The sequence below is a fragment of the Myxine glutinosa genome, chromosome 9 (genome assembly GCF_964187855.1).
Source record: "Myxine glutinosa chromosome 9, kmMyxGlut1.1, whole genome shotgun sequence".
Taxonomy (NCBI): domain Eukaryota; kingdom Metazoa; phylum Chordata; class Myxini; order Myxiniformes; family Myxinidae; genus Myxine; species Myxine glutinosa.
Window position 1 is genome coordinate 149,266,745 of NC_136269.1, and position 12,096 is coordinate 149,278,840.

The 12,096-nt window shown below is 40.4% G+C and overlaps 1 protein-coding gene across 7 annotated transcripts in view; it reads right to left on the reverse strand.

The window, feature by feature from the left end:
* Window positions 1–1,085: 1,085 nt before the first annotated feature.
* The window catches only part of PPM1B (protein phosphatase, Mg2+/Mn2+ dependent 1B), an 88,660-nt gene continuing 77,649 nt past the window's right edge, over window positions 1,086–12,096 (reverse strand). For 5 of the 7 annotated variants that reach the window (XM_068127925.2, XM_068127926.2, XM_068127927.2 and 2 more), the window contains exon 6: window positions 3,753–4,802. In XM_068127925.2, coding sequence (XP_067984026.1) covers window positions 4,560–4,802 — 243 coding nt within the window. In that variant the 3' untranslated portion in view covers window positions 3,753–4,559. Of the gene's footprint in view, window positions 3,328–3,752; window positions 4,803–12,096 lie in introns of those variants that run through there. The other 2 variants (XM_078785040.1, XM_078785039.1) reach the window with 1 other exon arrangement.

The window sequence follows — 12,096 nt, forward strand, 5'->3', positions numbered from 1 at the left end:
GCATGCTGGCTGTCCTCAGTTTCTCTTGGATAAGTTACAAAAGGTTCAAAACTCTGCCGCTCGTCTTGTCTGTAAGGCGAAGAAGTCTGACCATGTTACTCCGCTTCTTGAATCTTTACACTGGCTGCCTGTCTCTGCTCGTGTGCAATACAAAACTTGCACACTATGTTGTAAATCATTGTGTGGAAAGGGACCTCACTATCTCTCCGATTTGCTCACTCTCTATGAACCTCGGCGACGGCTTCGTTCAAGCGACGACTCTATGACCTTAGAGCTGCCGCGCACCAGCACCAAGTCGTTTGGCGAGAAATCCTTTTCCTTTGCTGCACCTCTGCTCTGGAATGACTTGCCTTCCTCTGTTCGACATGTTGACTCTCTTCCTGCCTTTAAAACCTCCCTCAAAACCTATCTGTTTCACAAGTCTTTCAAAGTCTAAGTCCTGTTTTCCCTTTGGTTTGAGGTGGGACAGAGATCGAGAGTATGTCTGTGTACGTGTGCGGGGGAGGGAGGGGAGGAGGAGGGGGAGTACACATCTGGGGGTTTTGAATGGGGAGGGAGAGGAATAGGGCAAGAGTGAAGGTGTGTCTGTGTGTGTGTATGTTTGTGTGTGTGTGTGCGGTGTGTGTGCGTTCGCATGATAATGTGAAGCACCATGAGGGTAGTTTACTCTGCTTGATGGGGCTAGATAAGACTCCTTTATTATTATTATCATGTCTCATATCAGTACATTCCTTTGTGTGGCACCCACCTTGAATGGCCTTTGGCTTTGTGGGGAAAATTCCATTAAAACCCTAATAGGCCCCAATAACTCAATAACTCAATGTACCTGAGTTGTTGTTGACAAATTAATTGAAGAAAACAACAAACTTTGCAAAAACTATGCAGTTTGCTGTTCACCATATCAATAACGAAAGAAGGCATCAATAAATGATTAAACAAACTCATCCTCCTCCTCTTCAATCATTACCTGTTTGGATCTCCATCCGATGGAATTTATAAATTATTAGGCGAAGCAGAGATCTGACACATCTTAGCAATATCATGGAAAACAATCCAAAAATGGATCAAAAACACAATGTCACCAATTTGAAGTCGAAAGCATTTATTACATTCAATTTAGCATTAACATGCCATACATGCCCTACGTGTCCCCACAGTTGGGCAAATGCTCGACTGTACAATGGGTGTAACACACACACAAACATACAGGCACAGACACACAAACACACACGGACACACCCACACACACAGATATATATATACACACACAGGCACACCCTGATACGCACACACACAAAAAGGCAAAGGCACACACACACAGACACACACACACACACACATACACAGGCACACCCACACACAGGCACACAAACACATAGGCACACAAACACATAGGCACACACACACAGGTACACACACACACACACACACACACACACAGAGGTACACACACACACAGAGGTACACACACACACACACACACACACACACACACACACACACACACACACAGGCACACCCTGATACGCACACACACAAAAAGGCAAAGGCACACACACACAGACACACACACACACACACACATACACAGGCACACCCACACACAGGCACACAAACACATAGGCACACAAACATATAGGCACACACACACAGACACACACACACACATACACAGGCACACCCACACACAGGCACACAAACACATAGGCACACAAACACATAGGCACACACACACAGGTACACACACACACACACACACACACACAGGTACACACACACACACACACACACACACACACACACTGGTGCTGCCAGCAGCATCGCCTGACTCTTTTAAAGTCCCATGCAAAGTGCACGCATGTATCCTTTTACTTCACACAATAAACAGTTTGTTATATGAGGATGCGTGAATTACACCACTAAACATAGAATGTTTATATCGTGCACATTTTGTATGTAAATATTCCGCTGGAGAGCACATTAAAGTACAAGAATGAATGAGCACTTTGTTTGTTTTAATGTTCAATTCATAGTCATAGAAGACTCAATAAAACGTGTTCAAACTGCTGATGCTGTTCTAACTGTACACTGTACATGTATCCACCATGTCATCTAAAGATGCAGGCAAATATACAAGGGAAGCAATGTACATCATAGCGCACGCACACACAAACACACACACACTCACACACACACACACACACATACACACACACACACACACACACACACACACACACTCTCCTTTTGAATTGAGTAAACAGTAAGATAACAACACCTTGGTACATGAGATTCCAAATACCGAGACAATAGTGCAAGGTGTCCTCATACCTAACTCAGTTACCATCACAGGACTCATAAATTCCCATCAACACGCCCAATGTCCTACAAGATGGATCCCAAGACACGTTCAGTCAAACGGGTTAACAATGACATCCTGCTTTGACATCCACTTGGGAAATGGAGAACATTTTCTTGGAAACACACGGTGTACAAAACCATTGGACTTGCACAATTTGCAACTGAATATTCGTCAAAACGTGAATAAAAGCCGAGTGGAAGCGATACATTCAGATTTCAATAAGTTTAGAGTGCACACAAGTTAACGAGTGCTCCTGTTCCATCAGGAATACTTTTGCTAAAATCAGAGATCAAAGGGAAAATGAACCTGGATTATTGGGAAGCGACACTTGGAATCCAAATATCAAGGCCAACTCGGAGTGAGTGCAAAACATTTGTACAAAGATGTCTGCGCAAAAAAGGCGTACACAAAGATGTCTGCGCAAAAAAGGCGAACACAAAGATGTCTGCGCAAAAAAGGCGTACACAAAGATGTCTGCGCAAAAAGGGCGTACACAAAGATGTCTGCGCAAAAAAGGCGTACACAAAGATGTCTGCGCAAAAAAGGCGTACACAAAGATGTCTGCGCAAAAAAGGCGTACGCAAAGATGTCTGTGCAAAAAAGGCGTACACGAGTCAAACTGGCAACAAATTCACTTATGGCAAATATGCTCTTACAAGCAATATTCAAAGAGAAATACAATAAACGACTCCAACTGTTATGACTTTGGGAAAAGAACCGCAAAGAAAAGAGCGGATTTTCCAAGAAGAGAAAAAAAAGATATCGAAACAGGAGACAATCAAAGGACAATCCGGATAACTTGAGGATAACTTGAGGAAACATGAGGTCGCCTCGTCCACTGCAGCAAGCAACACTCCATATGGTGTGAGCTGCTTGTTCTTCTGGGTAATTTGGTACAAATGGGTGAAAACCAAATTCAATCTTCATGACGGGGTAATTACGGCTTACCATGTGTCAAATGATTCCTGTCGGGGATAAAAGATAAGTTAACTTGGATTCTTTGAATCAAATATTTGCATTACCTTACAAATAGCACAAGCAACTTGGACAACAAGAGGCTCTTTATGTCATCATCATCACACCTGCGCTTTATCCACACCACAAATTCAATCCATCAATTCAAACATCATCTATGGTATCAACACAACCTTCACCATGGACATAATTTCATAGCCAGGTGCGAGGACAAACAAGTGGGCAGAGGAACAGTGGTGCAGGTGCAGACACATCACCTGGTTTTGTTATTTTAGTGATGAAGACTAAACCTTTTGACTTTTTGAAGAGACCCTGACACAGGCATCACAATCACCCATCCGCACCTGAACTACCTAAAATTGCACCACCTTAAGGCATGAAGGGGTTTTAATGGAGAATAAAAGAGAGCCACAAAAACCGCACTGAGAGTTTATTTAACACCATTTGATGACATTGCAGAAAACAAGAGAAAATGACTTCATGGCTCAAATTGCTGAAGGAAAGGTGAGTTCAAACAAGGCATGTTATGCATCGGAAGCTACCAGATTGTGAGAGCAGTAAATATTACACCACAAATGTAAACAAGAATGAAGGGAATAAAAGAGGTAATCAACATTTCATTGAACAGCACAACAGTGGCACTAGCTGCCCGTGCAAAGACTGAGGGCAACCCTACGCTGCATGCGAACGATCACCGAGCAGCCAATGTACCAATTACAAAGGATATGCGAATTGGCCAGGAAAAAAATGCCAAATAATGGGAGAGAGATTGGAAGGAGGAAACTTCAGGGAGAAAATAGGATGGACCAAGAATTGGAAATAAACAGGAGAGGATGAGGACGTGGAAAGAAGTAAACAGAGTGTATGGAGAATGGTGGAGTCAAAATGTACCTATTTTACATGCACAGTGCACACTACCTGTATACGTAAATGAACCATTAAGGGAAGAAGAGAAAACATTTTTTTAAAGTTTCAAGAAGTTTTGAATTCATTTCAAGAAATTTCAAGAAGCGCACACGTATTTCACATTCCCAAACGCTGTGGAGCAGATGCAAAGCTCATTATCAACAAATGTTTTCAGATATCCGAATATTTATTGATTTAAAAAATGTTTAAAAAAACACTTTTGATATTGAGTCAGTAGCACAAAAAAAAAAAAATTCAAAAAAATCTCAAAAACTGCTACAACTTCGTTTCACATAACAGGCAATAAGTGTCCTTTTCATTCATCTCCTTCTCCGTCAAGTTCTTCTTTGTGGTCATCACATGCACTATCTGTGTGTCTGAAAGTGCAACCCGAAGCCGCAGCTGTTGAATCGTGCACAGGCCTATAGTCCGCCAATGTGGGTTCCACAACGTGGTGAATATTCCCACGATGGTTCAACCGCAGGTTTCTCAAAGCCTCGAGCAGCTTGCGCCTTCGGCCTGCCTTGGTGGCTCCTTCACTTGAGGTGCTTTCCTCACACTCAGAATAAACAACCTCAGCATGTCAGAGACTGCCCTAAGAATATGCAACCTTATTGATTCACTTATTTATTTATTTACCTCACAGTTGCAACATGTAGATAAAACATGAAACAGTTAGAAGAAGCGTGCACAACATTTAACAACAGAGGCAACTGCACATCGCTTTGCAAACACAGCGACATTGTTCATTACCTCCATTCTTCCCAACACCACCGACTTGCTATTCTCCCTTATCCTCCAACCCTCCTTTTCCGAGTCGTAATTTTTTTTCCTTTCATTGCAACTTAAAATGGCCCTTTAGAAAAACGACACCATATGAACAAACATGTGAAACATCAGTTATGGAACGTCAGACTCAATGACACCTCATCGCTTGACGATACGTTATATTGAACAGATGAACGTAAAATGGTTTAAAATGTCAATTCCTCAATATTTTGTTTACGTGAATAAATCTAATTTTAGCTTCTGCACCACAAAACCAAAACAAATTCTGCACCACAAAACCAAAACAAATTCAGCACCAAAAAACCAAAACAAATTCTGCACCACAAACCCAAAACAAATTCAGCACCAAAAAACCAAAACAAATTCTGCACCACAAAACCAAAACAAATTCAGCACCAAAAAACCAAAACAAATTCTGCACCAAAAAACCAAAACAAATTCTGCACCAAAAAACCAAAACAAATTCTGCACCACAAAACCAAAACAAATTCAGCACCAAAAAACCAAAACAAATTCTGCACCACAAACCCAAAACAAATTCAGCACCAAAAAACCAAAACAAATTCTGCACCAAAAAACCAAAACAAATTCTGCACCACAAAACCAAAACAAATTCAGCACCAAAAAACCAAAACAAATTCTGCACCAAAAAACCAAAACAAATTCTGCACCAAAAAACCAAAACAAATTCTGCACCACAAAACCAAAACAAATTCTGCACCAAAAAACCAAAACAAATTCAGCACCAAAAAACCAAAACAAATTCTGCACCAAAAAACCAAAACAAATTCTGCACCACAAAACCAAAACAAATTCTGCACCAAAAAACCAAAACAAATTCAGCACCAAAAAACCAAAACAAATTCTGCACCACAAAACCAAAACAAATTCAGCACCAAAAAACCAAAACAAATTCTGCACCAAAAAACCAAAACAAATTCTGCACCACAAAACCAAAACAAATTCTGCACCAAAAAACCAAAACAAATTCAGCACCAAAAAACCAAAAACAAATTCTGCACCAAAAAACCAAAACAAATTCTGCACCACAAAACCAAAACAAATTCAGCACCAAAAAACCAAAACAAATTCAGCACCAAAAAACCAAAACAAATTCTGCACCACAAAACCAAAACAAATTCTGCACCACAAAACCAAAACAAATTCAGCACCAAAAAACCAAAACAAATTCTGCACCACAAAACCAAAACAAATTCAGCACCAAAAAACCAAAACAAATTCTGCACCAAAAAACCAAAACAAATTCTGCACCACAAAACCAAAACAAATTCTGCACCACAAAACCAAAACAAATTCAGCACCAAAAAACCAAAACAAATTCTGCACCACAAACCCAAAACAAATTCAGCACCAAAAAACCAAAACAAATTCTGCACCAAAAAACCAAAACAAATTCTGCACCAAAAAACCAAAACAAATTGTGCACCACAAAACCAAAACAAATTGTGCACCACAAAACCAAAACAAATTGTGCACCACAAAACCAAAAACAAATTCTGCACCAAAAAACCAAAACAAATTCTGCACCACAAACCCAAAACAAATTCTGCACCACAAACCCAAAACAAATTCTGCACCACAAAACCAAAACAAATTCTGCACTACAACACCAAAACAAATTCAGCACCACAAAACCAAAACAAATTCTGCACCACAAAACCTAAACAAATTCTGCATTATAAAACCAAAACAAATTCAGCACCACAAAACCAAAACAAATTCTGCACCACAAACCCAAAACAAATTCTGCACCACAAAACCAAAACAAATTCTGCACTACAACACCAAAACAAATTCAGCACCACAAAACCAAAACAAATTCTGCACCACAAAACCTAAACAAATTCTGCATTATAAAACCAAAACAAATTCAGCACCACAAAACCAAAACAAATTCTGCACTACAACACCAAAACAAATTCTGCACCACAAACCAAAACAAATTCTGCACCACAAAACCTAAACAAATTCTGCACCACAAACCAAAACAAATTCTGCACCACAAAACCTAAACAAATTCTGCATTATAAAACCAAAACAAATTCAGCACCACAAAACCAAAACAAATTCTGCACTACAACACCAAAACAAATTCTGCACCACAAACCAAAACAAATTCTGCACCACAAAACCTAAACAAATTCTGCATTATAAAACCCAAACAAATTCTGCACCGCAAAACCCAAACAAATTGTGCACCACAAACCCAAAACAAATTCTGCACTACAACACCAAAACGAATTCTGCACCACAAACCAAAACAAATTCTGCACCACAAAACCAAAACAAATTCTGCATTATAAAACCCAAACAAATTCTGCACCGCAAAACCCAAACAAATTGTGCACCACAAAACCAAAACAAATTCTGCACCCCAAAGCGAAAACAAATTCTGCATTATAAAACCCAAACAAATTGTGCACCACAAAACGAAAACAAATTCTGCACTACAACACCAAAACGAATTCTGCACCACAAACCAAAACAAATTCTGCACCACAAAACCAAAACAAATTCTGCATTATAAAACCCAAACAAATTCTGCACCGCAAAACCCAAACAAATTGTGCACCACAAAACCAAAACAAATTCTGCACCCCAAAGCGAAAACAAATTCTGCACCGCAAAACCCAAACAAATTGTGCACCACAAAACCAAAACAAATTCTGCACCCCAAAGCGAAAACAAATTCTGCATTATAAAACCCAAACAAATTGTGCACCCCAAAGCGAAAACAAATTCTGCATTATAAAACCCAAACAAATTGTGCACCAAAAAACCAAAACAAATTCTGCACCACAAAACCAAAACAAATTCTGCACCACAAACCCAAAACAAATTCTGCACCACAAAACCAAAACAAATTCTGCACCACAAAACTAAAACAAATTCTGCACCACAAAACCAAAACAAATTCTGCACCACAAAACCAAAACAAATTCTGCACCACAAAACCAAAACAAATTCTGCACCACAAAACCAAAACAAATTCTGCACCACAAAACCAAAGCAAATTCTGCACCACAAAACCAAAACAAATTCTGCACCACAAAACCAAAACAAATTCTGCACCACAAAACCAAAACAAATTCTGCACCACAAAACCAAAACAAATTCTGCACCACAAAACCAAAACAAATTCTGCATTATAAAACCCAAACAAATTCTGCACCACAAAACCAAAACAAATTCTGCACCACAACACCAAAACAAATTCTGCACCTGCAGTCAATTTCAACATGGCACTTCCAATTTTATGTGCCACAGATCTGTAACAAAAACACTGATTGCTGTAACTTTTTTGCTGCCAAAAACATTGTTTGATTTGTTTGGGACATAATTTCCTGGCCGAACATTTTGAAGAAATGGACAGTTGCAAATGAGCACAAGACTGAATGAAACAACTGACCAAATACAGCAATGGAGTATCCAGTGTGGTATGAAGTGTAATCCCATAGGATTTGTGTGTTAAAATAGATTTTTTTGCATTTTCAGTTTGATTTGGAGTCTAGATGTTGAAAAATGATGGGGTTCAAATTTTCCTGTCCCTCGATCTCATTCTGGAGCCCCCATGTTTTCTGGGAGCCCCCCTGTCTTCGTCAGGTGAAGCATCAACCAAAGAAGGAAGATGGGGTTCAGCAGACTGTCCAGACACCTCTCTCAATTGGCCTGCCCCTCACCATTCATTCTAAGGTGCGAGATAAGTATCATCTGCAGCCAAGAACGCTTTGCGGGAGATATGTGTTTGGTCACCAGACACTGATGTTCTCTCGCTTCTTCTTGACCTGGTCGTGTTTGGTCACCAGACACTGACGTTCTCTCGCTTCTTCTTGACCTGGTCTCTCATGGTCGACTTGGAGCTCTAACTCGCCTCAAGTTCATGACCAGTAAGGGCACAAAATAGAGAGAAATTGATGTGGTCGAGCAAGTGCAAGTAATTGGACGTCACAAATGCCAAGGACACATTAGACTCCACAATTTCACCGGCGCTGACTGGGGTGGGAAATTTGTGGGTATTTCCAAGAAGACCTGGGTTGGTGCTGACATGGAGCTTGAAGAAGGTGACCCAGCAATCAACTGCATCAGGGCGTTTGGTGAAGGTCCTATTCCGAGTTTCCTGATCAATGGTGAATCGCCACCACAGGTCAAGGGTTTGGAGCAGTTCATCTGCCGCGTGTACTGCTCGGCAGGTCCCACAACCCTATCAGCTCTAAGATGGGAAATGTTTTGTTCCAAGAACTTGGAGGAAGTGATGTTCCCTCCTACTCGTGCTGCCTTACTAACACATATCGCACGTGCAAATTACATTGCCATGCGTGATAGGTCATACACTACCAACTGTCCGGCTCTTCCTCCCATTGAAGAAAATGGTTGGAATGTTAAGGAAGGTGTTTATGTTGAGGTGTCTCGCCCTTCCCACCCCTCGAGCTGTGATTGAACTGACGAAATGTGCATGTAAATCAGGGTGTTAAGGAAGGTGCAGCTGCTTCAAGAACAGACTTCCCTGTACTTCTCTCTACATGTAAGTGCTATGGCAGTGATTGTGGAAACGTAATTAAGGATTATATCCACGAGGATGACGATGAGGATGATGAATAAATCAGCAAATAGTTTAATGTGATGATGATTGATGTGGATAAGGACGAGGATGATAAATAATTACGTTCTTGGTATGGATTATAATTTTAAATATTACTATGTACTTGTGTAAATTAAAACATTCTGAGTTGATCAATAAAGGACAAACCGAAGGTACGGTACATTGCCAATTTTTACAACAATTCTTGTAAATCATGTTTTTCATCCGAGTTGGTTTTTCATTGTGAAATAAACCCAATAATAAAGATGTACATTGTGATTGGTATTTTCAGTTTTTATTTCATGTATCGTCTTGTGTAAAAATCGCTGGATCATCTCATCAGACGGTTCAGTTTAAGTCGGTTCCCTTGATACAATGTGTACATCGCTCAGGATGTGTCATTTATTGACTCATTTTTATGAAAAAAATCCCCCAAACAACTCAATATCGGACACCTTGATTTCTTATTTACCCAAGATAAGCGCAGGGTTATTACAGGGTGGGGGTCCATTGCCCCCCCACCACCCTGCCCCCTGACCTTGCCCATGACAGGGGGTCAATGAATGCATATGTCACTTTAAAAGTGTCAAAAATGGATTCAGCATCATCAAAAAACCCTAAAATGACTAAGATTATGAAAGTAGGTTAATTTTAAGCGGAGCTAGTGGGTCATATGGTGAAGGTCCTATTCCGAGTTCATATAGAGCCCGGGGGTCAGCTGGCGGAAAGGGCCCTCCAGAAGGGGACCCACGACCAGGAAAATTTGAACCCCATCATTTTCCTATAGTTTGACCCCAATTCAATACAGAAAAGCAAAAAAATCAATTTTAACACGAAATTCCTACGGGAGCTACTTTTAAGAACACTTCATACCACACTAATCAGGAGAAACCCAAAAAGACAAAGAGTTATTAGCAGGAACCTGGATAGGATTCAGGTTTCCTCTGCCACACCCCCACCCTCAAACCTCTAGCCTTTATGACAGACTTTGCCGAACTCCGGCACAGATGTTTATGAGGGCCATGACAAATGGTCCGAAAGTTTACGAGGACTGTATCAGTGCTGCACAAGGCAGTTGGAGTTGGAATCGGACCATTGGAGAGGTAACATTCCTTTCCTCTCTCTTTGCTTGGACACTTATCCTCATTGCCATACCTCTGCTTTATCATCGTGCAGAGCAGCACTTCACTGGAAATGGGGATGCCGCCTCCAATCACTTGGATCCACCTTGACAACCATATAGCCATCCACCAGCCCTGTGCCACACCAGCCTGCATGGACCCAAAACCAGCTCGTGCCTTGCTCGTGCCCTCACTCTTTCCCTATTGTTGAGCGTGTCCCGGTATTGGTATTTCCCACCATCATCGCTTATTTATTTTCATTGTACATAATTGCATGTTCCTCCCTCCTCATTTGTCTTTTGATCTGTCCCGTATATTTATTGATAGCATCTTGTCTGCCCTTATCTCCATATTTATTTTAAACCTCATTTTAACTATAAGATATGTTTTGCTGCCTTTTGCCTCCAACACGTTGCGCCACCAAGTTTGGCCTCGGATTGCAACAATCCTTGGGGTACATGGTAAAGAACAGTTAATTGAATGCAGTGTGAATATGGTAAGCTCGGTTCTCTCCAGGAGTAGCAAAAGCTCCTGGCGTTTTTTGATATAAGCTGGCGTTTTTTTTGGCGTTTTTTGATACGTTCCTGGTTCCTGGCGCGTTCCTGGCGTTTTTTGATATATAAGTTAATATTTTGATATAATCCTTAGAAAACCAACCCTATAGAAGTCAATACCTCCAACGACACAGGCGCGCATTCGTGCCACGTGACGTGGTGACGTCATCGCGCTTTCACCTTAAAAGACTTATTTGATATAAGTTAATATTTTGATATAAGCCTTAGAAACCCAACCCTATATGTCAATACCTCCAATGACAGGAGCTCCAACGACAGGGTGACATTGGTCAGACCCAGCCACGTGACAATAAATAAATGAACATATATGTATGTATATATATATATATATATATATATATATATATATATATATATATATACATATATATATATATATATATATATATATATATATATATATATACACACTACCGGTCAAAAGCTTTTGAACACCTCAATTCTTTCAGTTTTTATTGAAATTTAAGCAATTCAAGTCTAGTGAATAACTTGAAATGGTACAAAGTTAAGCAGTAAACTGCACGAGGTTAAAAATAAGTTTACGAGAGCAAAAAACGGGCAAATCTTACTAGAATTCACCAAATGTCCATCTGTCTGTCTGTCTGTCTGTCCATCCATTCGAAGGTACCGCAAAAACGGCTGAACCGATCGCAACGATATTTTGGGTGGGTAATCCTGGGATCTCCTGGAGTAAAATAGGGTATATTGTTTTTCCAATTTCAGCTTTGGCCTCCAGCATTTTCAGGTTTGGACTCCCGCATAACGTTA